The sequence below is a fragment of the Culex pipiens genome, chromosome 1, assembly GCF_016801865.2.
Source record: "Culex pipiens pallens isolate TS chromosome 1, TS_CPP_V2, whole genome shotgun sequence".
In the NCBI taxonomy this organism is placed as follows: domain Eukaryota; kingdom Metazoa; phylum Arthropoda; class Insecta; order Diptera; family Culicidae; genus Culex; species Culex pipiens.
In genome coordinates, this window is record NC_068937.1 from 3,741,435 (window position 1) to 3,758,934 (window position 17,500).

General features: G+C 40.8%; 2 protein-coding genes across 7 annotated transcripts; both read left to right on the plus strand.

Annotated features, from left to right (window-relative positions):
• The first annotated feature begins 2,920 nt into the window (after positions 1-2,920).
• Positions 2,921-3,793, plus strand: LOC120432233 (speckle-type POZ protein-like). Its single transcript, XM_052706291.1, has 2 exons — positions 2,921-3,008; positions 3,249-3,793. The coding sequence occupies exons 1-2, from the start codon at positions 2,921-2,923 to the stop codon at positions 3,791-3,793; spliced, it is 633 nt and encodes a 210-aa protein (XP_052562251.1).
• Positions 3,794-6,194: 2,401 nt separating this feature from the next.
• LOC120432214 (uncharacterized) lies at positions 6,195-17,454 on the plus strand. Of its 6 annotated transcripts, none has more exons than XM_039597376.2 (7): positions 6,308-6,451; positions 6,602-6,637; positions 8,417-8,651; positions 9,113-9,326; positions 10,151-10,828; positions 16,564-17,084; positions 17,142-17,454. In XM_039597376.2, the coding sequence occupies exons 4-7, from the start codon at positions 9,212-9,214 to the stop codon at positions 17,349-17,351; spliced, it is 1,524 nt and encodes a 507-aa protein (XP_039453310.1). In that variant the 5' UTR covers positions 6,308-6,451; positions 6,602-6,637; positions 8,417-8,651; positions 9,113-9,211; the 3' UTR covers positions 17,352-17,454. The 6 variants fall into 6 exon arrangements, with proteins under 6 accessions (XP_039453308.1, XP_039453310.1, XP_039453312.1 ...); XM_039597378.2 differs by having other exon boundaries at positions 8,455-8,651; XM_039597380.2 differs by lacking the exon at positions 8,417-8,651.
• The last annotated feature ends 46 nt before the right edge of the window (positions 17,455-17,500 follow it).

The following is a 17,500-nucleotide window of genomic DNA, read 5'->3' on the forward strand; positions in this document are numbered from 1 at the left end:
GGGGTGATTGGTCATTATAATTAAACAATGTCATCAGTAGTGCGGTGCCTGTGTGGACGCTCAGTCCTGTTTTTTCGTGTTATTTTCCGTCTCTTTTGTGTCGCTGTTCGAGTGCATGGGGTGATTGGTCATTATAATTAAATAATGGCATCAGTAGTGCGGTGCCTGTATGGACGCTCAGTCCTGTTTTTTCGTGTTATTTTCCGTCTCTTTTGTGTCACTGTTCGAGTGCATGGGGTGATTGGTCATTATAATTAAACAATGTCATCAGTAGTGCGGTGCCTGTGTGGACGCTCAGTCCTGTTTTTTCGTGTTATTTTCCGTCTCTTTTGTGTCACTGTTCGAGTGCATGGGGTGATTGGTCATTATAATTAAACAATGTCATCAGTAGTGCGGTGCCTGTGTGGACGCTCAGTCCTGTTTTTTCGTGCTATTTTCCGTCTCTTTTGTGTCGCTGTTCGAGTGCATGGGGTGATTGGTCATTATAATTAAATAATGGCATCAGTAGTGCGGTGCCTGTGTGGACGCTCAGTCCTGTTTTTTCGTGTTATTTTCCGTCTCTTTTGTGTCACTGTTCGAGTGCATGGGGTGATTGGTCATTATAATTAAACAATGTCATCAGTAGTGCGGTGCCTGTGTGGACGCTCAGTCCTGTTTTTTCGTGCTATTTTCCGTCTCTTTTGTGTCACTGTTCGAGTGCATGGGGTGATTGGTCATTATAATTAAACAATGTCATCAGTAGTGCGGTGCCTGTGTGGACGCTCAGTCCTGTTTTTTCGTGTTATTTTCCGTCTCTTTTGTGTCGCTGTTCGAGTGCATGGGGTGATTGGTCATTATAATTAAATAATGGCATCAGTAGTGCGGTGCCTGTATGGACGCTCAGTCCTGTTTTTTCGTGTTATTTTCCGTCTCTTTTGTGTCACTGTTCGAGTGCATGGGGTGATTGGTCATTATAATTAAACAATGTCATCAGTAGTGCGGTGCCTGTGTGGACGCTCAGTCCTGTTTTTTCGTGTTATTTTCCGTCTCTTTTGTGTCACTGTTCGAGTGCATGGGGTGATTGGTCATTATAATTAAACAATGTCATCAGTAGTGCGGTGCCTGTGTGGACGCTCAGTCCTGTTTTTTCGTGCTATTTTCCGTCTCTTTTGTGTCGCTGTTCGAGTGCATGGGGTGATTGGTCATTATAATTAAATAATGGCATCAGTAGTGCGGTGCCTGTGTGGACGCTCAGTCCTGTTTTTTCGTGTTATTTTCCGTCTCTTTTGTGTCACTGTTCGAGTGCATGGGGTGATTGGTCATTATAATTAAACAATGTCATCAGTAGTGCGGTGCCTGTGTGGACGCTCAGTCCTGTTTTTTCGTGCTATTTTCCGTCTCTTTTGTGTCGCTGTTCGAGTGCATGGGGTGATTGGTCATTATAATTAAATAATGGCATCAGTAGTGCGGTGCCTGTGTGGACGCTCAGTCCTGTTTTTTCGTGTTATTTTCCGTCTCTTTTGTGTCGCTGTTCGAGTGCATGGGGTGATTGGATTTCTTCTTCTTCTTTTTTCATTTATTTTTTGTTCGCGCGTTCGTTGGCCGATGAATTTTATTTTTGTTCTCTTTATATAGTTTTCGATAGAAACGATCCGATTTTTGTTTTTTGAGACAAGCAAGTCGTATTGCTGGATTAAGTCCTTTCCATATCATCGAGGATCGGAAGGCACGTCGACGGATATGTTTTAAGGCTTATGATATAAAATAATTTTAATGAATGAAGCCCTTCCTACATCACCGTTGATCGGAAGGCACGCCGACGGAGAATTTCTGGAGAATCGCGGTCGAATTCCCCGTGTTCTTACCACTGGTCGTGGCCGGCGTCGGTATTGATCAGCACGATAGGGACCTTTGAAAATTGCGAAGGGGTGATGATTGGTTCCTACTTTTCATCTGTGGTCCACGGAGCAATGTTTGGGGGTCCTGGTCAATAACGAAGTAGCAGCTACGTGTAGACACCAATGCTATGCTATGCTATGCTATGCTTCCTTTCGCGTGCGTGTGAAGGTGCGGCTGGCTCTGGCTGTCCCGATGACAGTTAGCCAGTTCGATTTGCGATGCCTTTTCGTTGGGTCGCAAAATTTTTTGCGTCCGTTTTCGGTGTGCTACAACAACAAAACCTTATCATACCATTTCAGTTCGATAAACATTGTAACTCGTCGTTCGCAACGTTAACCAGTACCTCACTAAACATCAATCATTTAAAACTCGTTAAATCATCTCAAGTTAAAAATTGCACTGTTCAATCCTTCATTCATTAATTTCATATGATTTTGGTTCTATCTTTCCACAGCCGGCTGTCTAAGACTAAACCATTTCATTTAAAATTTAACAACAGATAAACGGGAAATGTCTCATCCGCAGCATCCGATTGCTTGCCTTGAGAATAAAACAAAATACCGTTAAACAAACACTATGATTTTGGGTCGCATCATCATCTTCTATGATGAATCCTGACCAAACACCCTATCCTACTAACAAGTTTTCAGGTTCCTGGCGCTCGTGGGGTGTAAGCACAGAGTAAATCAGCTGCCCTAGTAGCAACCTGCGCTAACTAACATTCCCGTCCCTTAAAATCGAGGTCTACAAACTGACATGGCGGGCGCCGTTGGTGGCCAATGACTGTTACCTATTCGCAACTGATCTAGCTTTAGCAATCATGGTGTTTTATCTTTTCAGCGCATTCATACATGCTGTTGATAAGGGAAACACTACTAGATCGTCGAAGCCTATAATCAGTAGTGCTGAAAGGATATTACGGTTCTGTTCAGCAACGGAGGGGCAACCATGGGTGATCTCTCATGCTCATGCTCATGCTCATGCTCATTTTTGGCAAATTCTACAATTCAACAGTACCGAAGGTCAACAATGGAAATCCGACATGTTTTATGGATATTCCTCACACAGCAGTGGGTGCGAAGTGGCTTGGCAGTACGTCCTCGTTGTTAATAAAAGTGAACGGACTTACTGTAATCGACGAGGAATTAGTATTATGGGATATTCAGTTACTTTTTCGACTTTGATCGATTCCTGCGATGCTTCTCTGAATGTTGAAGTGGATTTAGACAACGGCAATAAGATAACTGGATCTACTAAACCCGGTTCAACACTTGGACAACTAACCTTATCTAGCGAAGTATTGAAAAACTTTTATCTTCGAAATGATACACTCACTTTTCGATTGAAATTTTCACTGATCGAGGATCCAGTACCGGAGGATTCCCAGCTAGTGGAAAACTACCTGAGCCTGCTGTCCAACGAGACGCTCAGTGATGTAACGATCCAGGTTGGATCGGAAAAGTTTTACGCCCAAAAGGCGATCCTCTCGGTTCGAAGTCCCGTTTTTGCCGCCATGTTCCAGAGTGGAATGCAAGAATCAACGCAGAACCGCCTCACGGTCGAAGACATCAAACCGGAGGTGTTCAAAGAAATGCTTCGCTACGTCTACGTTGGCAAGGTCGAACGACTGAAGGAGATGCCCCACGAACTGCTGGTCGCTGCCGACAAATACGCACTGGACCGACTGAGGAAGATCTGTGAAAATCATCTGCTTGGCCATATTAACAAGGATACGGTGCTCAAAACACTGGCGCTGGCCGATTTGCACCACGCTGACGAGCTGAAGAAGCAGTCGATTCAGTTTATCTGCAAGAACATCAAGTCGATGCAGGGTACCGATTGGATGGACTACAACGGCGCTCATCCGGACCTGGTGGCGGCCATTTTGAGTGCCATGACTATGACTGAGATTTGACGTTGCTTTTTGTGGTAGTAAAGTTTTTTCTAAAATTTCAAAGTGATGTTTTTGTTTCGATTCGAACTCCAAACCTACCGCTAAAAGCGGTGTATGCACTTCGGAAGGAATCGGTCAAGAAATATTTCAAATGGGCAGCAGCAGCAGCGGAAGCAATCCAGAGAGGGTGAGGCAAAGCCCCAAGAAAACGCTCCCTCTCCTTAGCTCTGCTGTTCGTAAAGCTGTTTCTTGACCCCTTTCCTTTCGATCTCCATACTAGCCTAAAGCTATGAGCGAGAGCAAACCCAACTTAAAAGCGAATCTTTTCGTGCCAGCGTCCCAATTAACATTTTAGGCTTTATCAAAGCTGTCACAACCGCTATAAAACCTATCAGCCAAAACCAACATTAAAACCCCTTAGTCGTAACAAACTCCCCAGAACTTAAAACCCAAAAGGACCTCCGCAAAAGGTTGTTACGACCTATTTATAAAACCTACATAGGAGTTCAAGGCTTTACAACTGAATCCTAACAACATCCTCAAAGCCTTGATAAAACCTTTGTTAAAACCTAGTCAGGAGTTATGGAAAAATGGCATTTCATACGTATTCAAACGTCTTATGCCTAATAGGTTTTATTTTGGCAAAAAAAGTCTTCGCCTTGCCAAATGAAATTATGGAGATGGTTGCCAAAAATGGCGATGATAAATAATAGATATTAGGGGTAATCCAAATAATTTGAAAGCTTATTTCTCGCAATTGGGTACTAAAGCCCTATGTCAATTTTTATGTACAACGGTAAAAAACACGATTAAAAACCATTTCTGATCACTTTTTTTTTCATTTTAATGCAACAATTTTTTTTGACAAGACAACATTTTTTCGGTGGATCAACTATGGTCCCCTTGGAACGAGCTGTCAAGTAGGAGCTTTTCTGTCAAGAAGGACCGCGAGGTTAATTTTTCAAAATTGATTTAAAAATTCATTTTAAACTCTTTGTGGTCATACAAAGGGTCATTGTACTCAGAAAAATAAGCTTTATCGCTGTAAACAATAATATCAGCAATCTAAGCTTCATTTTAGGACCCAATTGATGGCTCAAATTCAGCTGCGGTTGAAATTTTATTGGTAAATGTAGGGGAGATAGAGCCAAAAAATTCAACTCGCTTCATCAAAAATCATTATTTTGTAATCGTAGTGTTTAATGTTAAATTAGTAGTTTATGCAACAAGTTGCATAAAGAGGATTTTTTCAGCACGAGTCGTACATTTATTCAACGAGGTTCACCGAGTTGGATAAATACGACGAGTGCTGAAAAAATCAAGTTTTGCAACGAGTTCCATACAACATTTTTTGCAATTTCAAAAAACACCCATTGAGTGAAATTTTAAGTCGAATTTTCATGTATTTTGTCAATAAATCGTTTAAATCAAAAAAATGTTGAAAAGTGTTACTTTTCGAAACAAGTGCTGAAAAGTTCAACTTTTCAGCACCCATTTCAGTGCTGAAAAGTAGAACTTTTCAGCATTTATTTTGAAAAGTGTTGCTATTCGATTCTGTTATTTTTGGTACAGAAAAGTAGGCTATTTCGTCGTTCAAGAATGACAGGAAAAGTAAGTAGTTTCACGACGGAATTGCAAAAAATATTTTATTGCAATTCTTTGTTGTTCAAAATATTTGTAAACATCTATCGCTATATTAATCATACCAGAAATTCAGCAAAAATGTGTGTTTTCATCAAATTTAAATAAAATTTTTCAGTTTTCTATTTTTTCAATCAAGATGGCGGTCAATCATATTCAATCAGAGCACGCGTTTAGCGCCATATTTATGCACTGCTTTTTGGCCGCGATAAATGCTCTTTTAGGAGCTTATGGTTTTAAGTGAGCTATTTACATGCCTAATGGCACTTGACAGCTACAACATCCTAGGTTTTAACAAAGCATGCGATAAAACCGTTTGGAATGACATTGCCATCTGGGTTTCAAGCCTCTATTAAAACTTCCATAAAACCTGATTGAAAGCCAGTCGGCTTTTATTTCAACCCGGTTTTATGTCCGAGGCATAAAACCCTGTTAGAACCGAGGTAAGAACCTTTTAATTTTCGCTTGCTTGTTGGTTGCGATGAATGCCCAAATAGAACTATTAAGCAATCAAGATGCTACAATAAAACCTCAATAAAACTTGGTGGTGGCTAGTTAGTTTAAAAATGTTACTTGGGGTGTATGCTTTTCTCATGAACCATGCAAACACATCAACTCAATTTTGAGTAGTTTTGCAGTGATGCAGTTTGAACCGAATCTACACTCCCTTGCAGCAAAAAGAGTCAAACCGAGTTTCACTTTCAACTCGTCCCGCTTTGTTTCTGTGAGGTATTTTTTCGCATCTGTCATTCTGTCAACAAATCTGCCAGCACTGCCCCACTGCTTCGGCACAGTCTTGTTCGATCGCCGGCCGCGTACAGTCGTGTTCTCTCGTGCTTCTCAAACCCGCTGCAATTTTTTACCCCAGAGGCTCAGCCATCTTTTTCTTGGTGCAAAGTTTAAAGTAAACCGCATAAAATCAACATGAACCGCCGCAGCAACGCCCGTGGAGCTCAGAACCAGAACCAGCAGCAGCGCGTCCAACAGCAGTACAACCAGCACTTTGTGCCCTCGAACGGCAACCAGCAGCAGCAAGAGGTAACTTTCGGCTTGCGGATCGATGAGTGCCGGCCATTTTCTTTTTCTCATCGCCTACTGTGCTGGCGAAAGCAGTCGAAAATTTTCCTCATTTTTCGTTTATTTTTATTTTACAATCATATTGGTACGATTTTCTTCCCCTTCCGGCAGGACCTCGTCCGGACGGACACACTCGACTGAAGCACAGTCAGTAGACCAAGTTGATTCTTTTTTCCCCCCTCACAAAAAAATATAGTTATGTTCATTTTTTCTCGGCGCTCGACTGTCCCGGGCGGGGGCCGCACCGGAGGCGGCGTTTCCGCCCTTCGTTCCGGCCACGCCCGGGACCACTCTGCCAGTTCTGGCCCCGTTGAACGAAAAACGATCCCCCCCTCACCGTAGTACCCTTCGAAAGAGAGGGGGAAGTCCCACTGCCGGAACCGGTGCCCGCGCTCCGGCGGTGGGCCCTCCCCGCTCTCGGGCCATTTCGACGGAACGACTTTGTCCGGTTTAGAATCGAGCGGGGAACACCCCAAGGTTGGGATTTTGGAAAAAGCCGGTCACAAATCTTCAGCGTTTTTCGACCACCCCGAAAGCTGCGTGCAGATTTTTTCCGTTCTTTTCCAAGATGGCGCGCGCGTGTTGTTCCCCTAACCCCCCCTCTAGCATTCCCACTCCTGCAATCCTCCTCTGCGTCGTGCGGATAGTTGGTGCGATTTTTTTTTCTTTCGGGTTTGGTTTGGTTGGTAGGAGAAAAGTTATCGATCGAAGCATGCGCCGATGCCGGGCCGGTCTTTTGAGAATCTTTCTTGACGGTTAGGAGTCAAGGTAGAAGCTTGTTATGAAATCAGGTTGCTTGGATTTGTTAGAATTATATAAACAGGAAGCAAGAGCAGGAAAAGGTTGTTTGGAATGTTTACCAAATTTAGTAGGCGCGGTGCCGTACAGCAAGTATCGAGATACTGGAACACTGCTCAGCATCGATATAAGATTTCGATACCTGATATCAATAGCTTTTAGTAATTGAGTACGTATGAAAATATGACAAACTAATCGCATCACAACACGTGCTGAAAGAAGAAATGAAGACGATTCCAACAAGACCTACAAAAGATCATCTACCATCATGACCAACCACAAACGATTTTTGAACACTAAATAGACACACGACTCCGTTATGGCAAGACAATAAAAATTCACTTTCGGCACGTGCTGAGTCATCCCAATTAACCGGGAGAATAGATTCTAGAGCCTAACGCCGGAAATATAACAAATTAAACTTGATGAAACAACAGACTTGGATGGCGCAGAACATCTATAAAAAAAAAACAGAGTAGATAGGAAAGGACATCTAATTTCAGCGGGTCTCTAATGTTGCCATATCAGCACTTTGACATTCAATTACAGCTCATTAACAGCATTTTCAACTGACATCGAGTGATAAATAACTCAATAAGAAGTGAGCAAGCAAGTTCCTATCAAAAGTTTTGCAAAATTAGTTGTTTAAATGTCATGTTGAAGACATAACCAGAATAACCTAGAAAAAATTTTGCTCACTAGTGACTTGCTATGAAATTAGGTACATAAAGTTTACGTCCGTGATAGAGAAAGGAACCCAAGTAGATTTTTTTAAGGAGAACGTTCGCAAGCTTTTCACTACCGACAACCCCCCTTCAACGATTAAGCAAACAACAAAAATCGCACTCTTCTATCGCACCAAGCAGAACTCGTGGCTCTTTTCCGGCTAGCTTCCAGATTCACTCACCAAAAAACGCACACCAGCTCGACAGCCAGCTGTGAATCTGTGAAACTAGGGCAAAGCGCATTAGTTCTGAGAGAGAAATCGCCAACTGCAAACCCATACAACAAAACCAGGAGGAATTCTAAAGCGCTCAAAGTGGTGTCACCGCATCAAGTCTCTCACTTTTTCTCTCACCGTTTTTGTTACGTAAAACTTAAGAAACCTCGTTTTCGTTCTGGGAACAGAATCCATTCGACGTGCTCCACTTGCTACCCAAAAACAGATAAAACGACGAACCTCTCAGTATCTCCTTTTGGAGAAGACGGGTGGAGCAGAAAATGGCCATAGCTATATAAAAGTAACGAACGCGGCGGAAATGGGAAAACAGAACAGTAGTCCTGGTTCCGGAAGCGCGCGTGCACGGCCCTGCCATCCTCGTCTGCGTCGTCCTGGGTACATCGCTGGTGAGCTGTGAAGAGAGTATGTATTCAACCCGGTACTACTAGAAACGTACAAGAACGCCCTTCTCCCCCCGATTGTGGTGTGTTTGGTAAGAAACGACTAGTAAAAAAAACGCAACAAAAACAAGAAACAGGCAGCCGACACATCGATTTATGGGCGTGCGCGTGCATTGTATCTCCAGCACAGAACTAGCGACAGGTGCGCCACCGGAACTTCTCACGAAACCAAGAGCTATCCCCCACCCCTCCACAAACCAACAATCTCAACCAATTCTCAACGGAGAATCTCTCGTTGCAGTCATGGTGTCAGTAGTTTCTGGCGCGAGTCTTGAGAGTGTATGCGCCGCGCCGCTTGCCATAAATTGAGTGCACGCAGCAAAACGAATCTTCCCGTCTTTCTCCCCCCCGTCCGACGCGACGCTAGGAACCTATCCGTGAGCCAAAAATAACCGCGTAACAACCCCCCGTTCCTCCTTTTAGCAATCGCCGGCGAAGCCCGTCCAGCAGCAGCCGCCGGTGGCCCAACCCATTGTGCAGCAGCCCAAGTCGGAACCGATCGACCTCGAGCCGGAGGAGAGCATGGCGATGGCCGATTCCGGCGATGAGAACACGGCCGAGGGCGGCATCGGGGCCAAGATGCGCAAGATCTTTGCGCACCGCAAGAACCTGAGCCCGGCCGACCGCAAGAAGTTGGGTAAGTGATGATGAAAGATGCTTTATTTTTCAGTGACTTGGGAATGTTGCCAAGTTGAGTTTGAAACCTGCAAAAGTCAAAGTAGTTTAGGCCCAGACATAACCGGAATGGCATGACACTAGGGAAGCTGACGATCTCAGATTGCAATACTGTTCCAGACAGGTTGCTAGCAGTTGAAGAAGCTGAGGGTAATTCATTCCAAGGGTAATATTTGGTTGAACTAACTTTTGAGAAAAAGGTTGTCGCGACGATGTTTAGTTCTGTCTCTACTCTTACTGTTCTATGTTAGCGTAGAAGTTTTCGCCGATCAACGCCAATAGAAGTATTTGCATTGTGTAAGACTACGTAATTTATGTTTACTTTCCGACTCTCGTAGAAATCCCAGTAGAGGACATGTTATACGTACTTCAGTGTTTCGGAAACACCAGCTGGATTGAATTATATATTGTATCTAGGTACTTGAAGTTTACGTCCGTGATCGGGAAGCGTATTAATTCTTATTAATTTATACATAATTGGTACTTGACATTCACGTCGGTGTTAGGGAAGCACGACGTTGAAACAACAAAACACAAATAAAGAAATATTGGTAATAGTTTTCAAACTAGTTTGACTTTGCGGTGCTCTTTCGAACATTTCAATGAATTCTCTTCAAAATGATTACAAACACTGCGCAAATTTGAGGGTTGATCGAACAAAGCTAAACAAATAACGATTAATCCGCTTTGTGATATAATTGTCAACTATTATGATTAAATCCCAGTACACACATTCTCAACCTCCTCGTTGACATCAATAGCTAATGAACCCTTCACAACTTCCAGAAAAGGAACGCAAGGCCCGCCAGCTGCGCCGCCTGCGCAAGCTGCTCACCCCGAAGAACGCCGTCGTGGCGCTGCACGAGCTGCAGGGACCGGGCATGAGCGAGTTCGTCATCAACACCAACGGTCAGGAGACGACCGCCGAGATCGTGGTGAACAACGTGCGCTACGAGGCGACCGCCCCGAACAAGCACCTGGCCAAGGCCCGTGCCTCGGAGAAGGCCCTCCGCGATCTGGTCATCGCCCAGATGTCCAAGGCGAAGCTGCCGGAAGCGACCAAGGCCACCAATGGCAACAGCGATAACGATACCACGGCGGCCACCGACGACGTCGACATGGCCGACGTTTCCGAGAACGACGACGTGCCGATGCTGCACCTGGCCTCGTACGCCCTGTACAAACTGTTCAACGAGTGGCAAAACGAGGGCTTCGAAATTCCCGCCATCAAGCCGGTCAAGGCCCCCGTCAAGCTGACCCCTGCCGGTGTCCACCCGCTGGCCCCGAAGGTTCCCAAGACGAAGGCGGACCTGCCGGCGGACGCGCCCACTCGCCACCCAACGGCGCTGCTGGCCTTTATGCGCCCCCAGGTCCCGTACGAGGACCTCGGCTCGAACAACACCAACAACCCGGCCGAGCGCGAGTTCTCCGTCGGAGTGACCGTCGACGGCGAGCGGTTCATTGGTAAGGCCCGCTCGAAGAAGATGGCCCGCAAGGAGGCCGCCGCGGCCGCGTGCAAGAAGCTGTTCGATGTGGCGTTCGAGCAAACAGCGGCGACGGCTTAAGTCGCTCCCATCTTCTTCTAAACTCTAGCACCTAATTAATCTCTCCATATAGAATTAGTTGCGAACGCGCGGTAGTAACACGCGTTCCGTGTTTTGGCTAATCGTGTGCCCCTCACCGAGGGCATCACCATAATTTATAACGATTTTTTAAAATCCCAAAACTTTCCTTACAAATTTGCACATACGAACGCATCCCGTAGACAGTACACTCTAGCCCTGTTTTAAACTATCTTGGAAGGGCCCCAGTATTCCACGTGACGTGACGTGCAAACGCAACAACAAAAAGAGATTGTGTTTTTTGCAAACCCCCCCGTCCCGTAGAGGAGACAGACAAATTGATAGAAGTGACGAAAATGGAATGTTTAAACTAGTAAATCTAACTATACTCGATTTAGAATATAGGACTGTGTCTCTTGAAAGAGTATCTCTCTTGAAGAAGCGTTTAATTATTTTTTTTCTCTGGTCTTCGATGACAGCCCAGGGCGAGCAATGTGTGAAAGTATCACAAATTTTTGAAATACCAAGTCTAGAGTAAATTTTGATTTCACTTTATCTGCACAGGAAACCTTTGTCAAACAGGTTGAAATTAAAATCGACACTACTGTCATAACAACACAACACAACACTTCCGTGTGCTTTATTTCGCAAAATCAAACTTTTTTTTAGTAAAATCGATGTTTCTCGCCAATAGTTCATTTTAGTTTGAGGTTTACGTTGATTATTATGTAAATTTGTCCGGGGAACACGATGGTGATAAAATAAAAAAAAAAATAAAAATATAATCAATTGGTCAAAACTGAATTTTGAAACTTAAAACGTTAAAATATTATATTATATTGCCGGGACCCGTGGTGTAGGGGTGAGCGTGGTTGCCTCTCACCCAGTCGGCCTGGGTTTTCGAGACGAGATTTGTCTGATCACGCCTTCCGTCGGACGGGAAGTAAATGTTGGCCCCGGACTAACCTAAAAAGGTTAGGTCGTTAGCTCAGTCCAGGTGCAGGAGTCGTCTCCCTGGGTCCTGTCTCGGTGGAGTCGCTGGTAGGCAGTTGGACTAACAATCCAAAGGTCTTCAGTTCGAATCCCGGGCTGGATGGAAGCTGAGGTGTAAAAACAGGTTTGCAATTGCCTCAACAATCAAGCCTTCGGACACCTAGTTTCGAGTAGGAATCTCGCAATCGAGAACGCCAAGGCAATGCTGTAGAGCGAATAATTTGATATTTTCTTTTTATTATATTGGGGGGCATTTAAGGGTTAAAATTTTATTTTTATCGAATTCCTTGGACAATTTACTATAAAATGCAACATGAAGAAAGTCTTTTGCTCAAATGGTTGCAAAGTTATGATTAAAAGAAAAAAAATTTTTTTAAAAAAAATCGTCAAAAAAGAGGGCGGTGCCAAAAATAGAGGGATGGTCCATTCAGCACCAAACTTGGGATTTCTGTTAACTATCGATAGCTGAACGTTCCCTCCAAGTTTGGTCCAAATCGGTGAAGGTCGAGTCCAAAAGTGTACTCAGTTGACCTGGAATGACCCCTATACCAAGCAAAAAATGTAAATGGGCCAATGTCAAAGTGTAAACAAACAGTCTATCCTGCTCACGTCAGTTGATGCTTACATTAGAAACGACTTCGGCCTAATTACATTGTTTTGCTAGATATGTGGTTGAATCATGTTCTCAAAAATTTAAAAATTTTAGTTTAAATTAAAAAAAAATCATGAAATTTGAAAATTTAAAACAAATCATGGTTAACAAATAAATTCAGAGTTTTGAAATTTTGGATTTTTATTTTTTATATTTGATTTTTTTTAAATCATTGAACGTTAGAATGAAAATTTATTAAAACTTTTGCATTCTAGATTATTTTTTCAACACAATCGAAAAAATCTCAATATGGGTTCGAAGCTCGTTTTAAAAACTTTAAAAAATTAATGATTTTCCGAAATTTTAAAAATTTTAATTTCGAATCTCGATCGAGGATCGAAAATTTCAAGTTTCAAAAGTTTAAAAAAAGTTATAAATTTAAATAGTTCAAAATTTTTAAAAGTTTCAAAAAATTTTGAAATTCTTTAAAAAATAAATTATTTTTAATTTTTGAAATTTCAATTATTTTTGATTTTATTATTTTTTTTAAATTAAAAAAAAAATAACTTTTGAAAACTTTGAAGTTTTTGAATCTTTTGAAGTTATAAAGAAATTTATTTAGATTTTGTTATATTTTTACATTTAAAATATTGAACTCAGATTTTTTTTAAAATTCCATATAAGATCTTGAGATAAGATCGGCTTAATGGTTAACTGAGTAAGTCCTCAACCTAGTACTTGGTACATGAAATTGAATTCAGTGATTGTGAAACGCTACGCTAGTATGCTTTCTGCATGGTGTCGATTTCTGGAAAAGTCAGGGAAAACCTGGAATTGTCAGGGAATTTTATTTGACCTGGAAAAGTCAGGGAAAGTCAGGGAATTTTAAGCTGGGTCAGGGAATTTCGATGATCCTAAAAATATTACTACAAAATTTAATTTCTTTTTGTAAATTTGCCCTTGATGATGTATTTGAATGTCTTCCAGGCCAAACTTTGCATCATTGATAATATTTTTTTTTTTTATATTGGTAAGTCTGGAAGGAACGTAAAACTCCATATAAAAAATGCTTAAGAAAAGGAACAGCAACGAAAAGTTGCATTTGGCATTTCTTTGCGCGTTGCTTGTTTGCAATATGTTTAGGTTTAAAAATCAAATAATTTGGATTTGCTTTGGATTTGCGTTCAACTGAAAATTACAAATTACTAGCGCACACAGGGTGGGACAATATGAGGCAGTTGCCCCACCATCCTCAGAGATTTGTTCTAAAATTGGTCGTTTGCTCAGCATATAGAGACCATAGAGAAAATCATACATGTTTTTCAGAAAAATTGAATGATTAAAAAAATCTAAAGTAAAAAAAATCAAACATTTGAAAATTAAATTCTGAAGCTCAAAGATTCTAAATTTTCAAAATTTTGAAATTCTTATATTTTTTGAATTGTTGATTTCTTAAATTTTTAAATTTTATACTAAAATTCTAAAAAAAAATGTAAGGCTAGAAAATTTTCCAAAATTTCACTTTAGTATTATTTTTTAGTTATCTAAATTCTTATTTTTCTCAAAATTAAACCGAACTATGTTTTAAAAATGATCCAAAGTTATCTTATTTTGTGTAATCTAAAATGTAAGCAAAATAGTGGTGGTGAAATGGAATAAAAAAATTAAAGAATTAAATTCAAGAATTAAAGAAATAAAACAAAAATTTATGGAATAAACAGGGTTGCTACGGACGGCGCGGATTTCGCGCGGTAGCAATTTTGATTAAAAAAATTATAGAAAGATAAAATTACTTTCACTCAACTCATTTTTAAACATACTGACTCTGAATATATAATTTCTTTTAAGTTTTGAGTAATGTTTTTTACTCTTATTTAGTATTCTTTTATACTGGATACATTCAATTTTAATCTTGTGAATCTTAATCATAATTTAAACTTTTCCTGAAGATATAGATATTAGGATGTAACAAAAACTATTATTGGGGCATGTTCCAGTGGGTGTACTGTGCTTATATCCCAAATATGAGCTTCATTGGACGTAACAGAAGCTGGCCTCCGCCTTTGAATTTTAGATGGGATTCAACCAGTAGAATTTTTTTTAAATTAAACAAAAAAAAACAAAACATTAAAAAAATACAGCTCCCACATTTAAAATTATTTCATTTCATTTCATTCCATTTATTGGATTGTTTTGGCAAAAACATCAGTGCAGTAATTATCCTAAGCTGAGATATGGGGTACCTTTCAACAGCTGACTAATTCAAACGGTGTTAGAGTTTACTGGTACACGGGAGAAAAATTGAGCATGGGAAGGAAAAAAGTTACAAAATAAATGATTCGAAATTTTCAAATTGAATATTTAAAAATCTGGAAAAAAATTCAAAAATATCAATATTTCAAAATAATTCAAGAGAACAAAAAATGTATTTTCTTAAATTCCTAAATTCCTAGGTTCTTGAATGCTGCCATTTTTGTTACCATCTTAGATTACAGAAAACCTGATAAAATTTGAAGTATTTTTGGAGTTATTTTTTTCGGTTAGAGAAATTTTGAGAAGAAGATGTAGGAAAATTTGCTTCGATTTTTCTAAGTGACGCTTTGGTAAGATCATCGAGTATGAACTGTATCTTAAATTTAAAATCTCAAAATTTTATTATTTTTCTTTATTTAGTTTTGATTCAGTTTTTAGATTTAAATTTCTAAATGTTGAAATTTTTTATTTTTTTTTTATGCCAAGATGTTTGTTTTGGATTTTTCCTCTAGCTTACCTAATCCTAGCAATAATACATTTTCAGCGTTTCAAGATTCTGCGTTCTCAGGTTACAACATTGAATTTATTATGAAACTTTTTTATATGTTTGTCGCAAAAATAATTTTCTTAAAATGACGCGGATTTTGCGCGGATTGGGTTTTGGGATGGCGCGGATATTTTTTTTCGATTTCTCCGTAACAACCCTGAATAATTTAAATTGAATTTTTAATAATAATAATAATTTTTTAATTGAATTTGAGAGTTCAAGAATTCATAAAATATGGTCTCTTCGGAAAAGTTGTTTCAACTTTAATTAAGATCCAGCATCCGAGATTTAAGGGATTGTACAACTACATTTTACATATTTTTCCCAAACAACATTCAAGGGCTTACAAGGTGGAGTTCCCGTGGTCAGATTGAGCATAGATTTGGAATCTATTCCAAAACACCCAAATATCTAAGTTTGATAAATAATGACTTTTCGAAAAGCTCGAGCAGGTTGTATTTTGTTTTTATTTTTATAAAATATATTGATCGTGTGATTGATCGTCTGTAGGCACTGGTCAAGGTAGAAAACTTTTTTTTTTTTTAATTTTATAGCAAAAATATTTTTTTGTAAAATTATTTAAGGAGATGTTTTCTTCAAATATCCAGCAAACTGTTTACTTTAAATACAAACATTGTTGAAAAAAACATAGATCTTTTTTAAAACCGTAAACATGTGCTTGAAAAATTAACACTTAATTGTATATTTTTCTTATTTTTTCATTTTTCTAAATCTTTCTTAAGGTTCTGCAAAATTACATGTTTTTTCAAGTTTTCGTCTCCAAAACCTTTAGTTTTTTTTTTTATAAAAATACAATCAAAAATTTTAATTCTGTCAAAGGCAACAAAATGGAAAAAAATGGTTGACAAAATTAAAAAAAAAGTTTTTAAGTTTTTGCAGAATCCATCGTTAAAAAAATAAAATAAAAAAGTCATTGAAGTTTTTCAATATCTTAAATTTCCAATATTCAAAAAGAAAAATGCATGAAACCATAAAAACGCTCTAAACAATATGTTAGTAAAAAATAGAAAATAAAAAAAAATTGTGGTCTGGAGAGGTCAGGGAAAAGTCAGGGAATTTTATTTTGGGATTTGGATCGACACCATTTTTCTGGTAATTGGTATTCAGAATCCACGTCTGTGTTCGAGAAGCGCGTTGCTCGCGGCTCCAGAAAAAAATCAAGTTAATGATAATATCGCAATATAACAGATCTTCCGAATCTTCCACCGCACCTCATTCTTCCCCCTTCCAGATCAGCAAGTGTCCCGCTTGTGCCGCCAGATGTTCCGCCCACTCCCCGCCCAATCCCTCATCCACACCGTGCTGGGCTACCCGATGGGCTCCATCACGTTCGACCAGAACGGACCGCGCCACGAGTCGTCCGGCTTCCTGTGGCACAACAACCGGCGCTACTTTGCCATCTGCGCGAACCGCAAGGAGGTCAAAACGTCGATCGCCGAGCAGGTCTTTCGCGATCTGGTGCTGGGCACTATCCGAACCGTCGCCGAGCTCAACTTCCCGGACGCTCCCGTTCCGATGGCCGTCGAGCTGGACTCGGAGCTGCTGTTCGGCTCGGAGCTGTTTCCGCTGGCGGCCGTGGTTTCGTTTGCGCTGTACAAACTGGACGAACACTGGAACACGAACCTGCGCGAGGAAATTGCGCCGCCCAAGTTTGCCCAGCCGTACGTCGGCAGGACGCGCAAGTCGATCCGGCCGCTGCGAGATCTGCCGAAGAATGCCGCCGAGATGCACCCGTCCATGTTGATCGTATTTGTAAGGGTTTTCACCGACCTTGGTTGATGGTTACTTAGTTCGGTCTTGCTTTTGCAGATGTGCCCCAAGTACTCGTGGGAGCTGCTGACCAAACCGGAGGATATTGACCTAGGTGACCCGTGGTACCAGTACGTGCTGGACATCGAGGGCCACCAGTACGAGGGTGAGGGACGGAACAAGAAGGATGCCCGCTGGTATGCGGCGGCTGCCGCCTGCAAGGATCTATTCAACGTGGAATATCACGAGGATGATGTCTATCAAAATTAGTTTTTTGAACTTTTGACTAGGATTGAATTTTGATTACTGAATTAATTTGGTTCCTTTATTGTTCATTGCAACAATATAGTTTGTTATCGTTTCAGACTCTAAACTGTGTTTGCATTTGAACGGAGACGCATGAACCCGGCTATGCACAA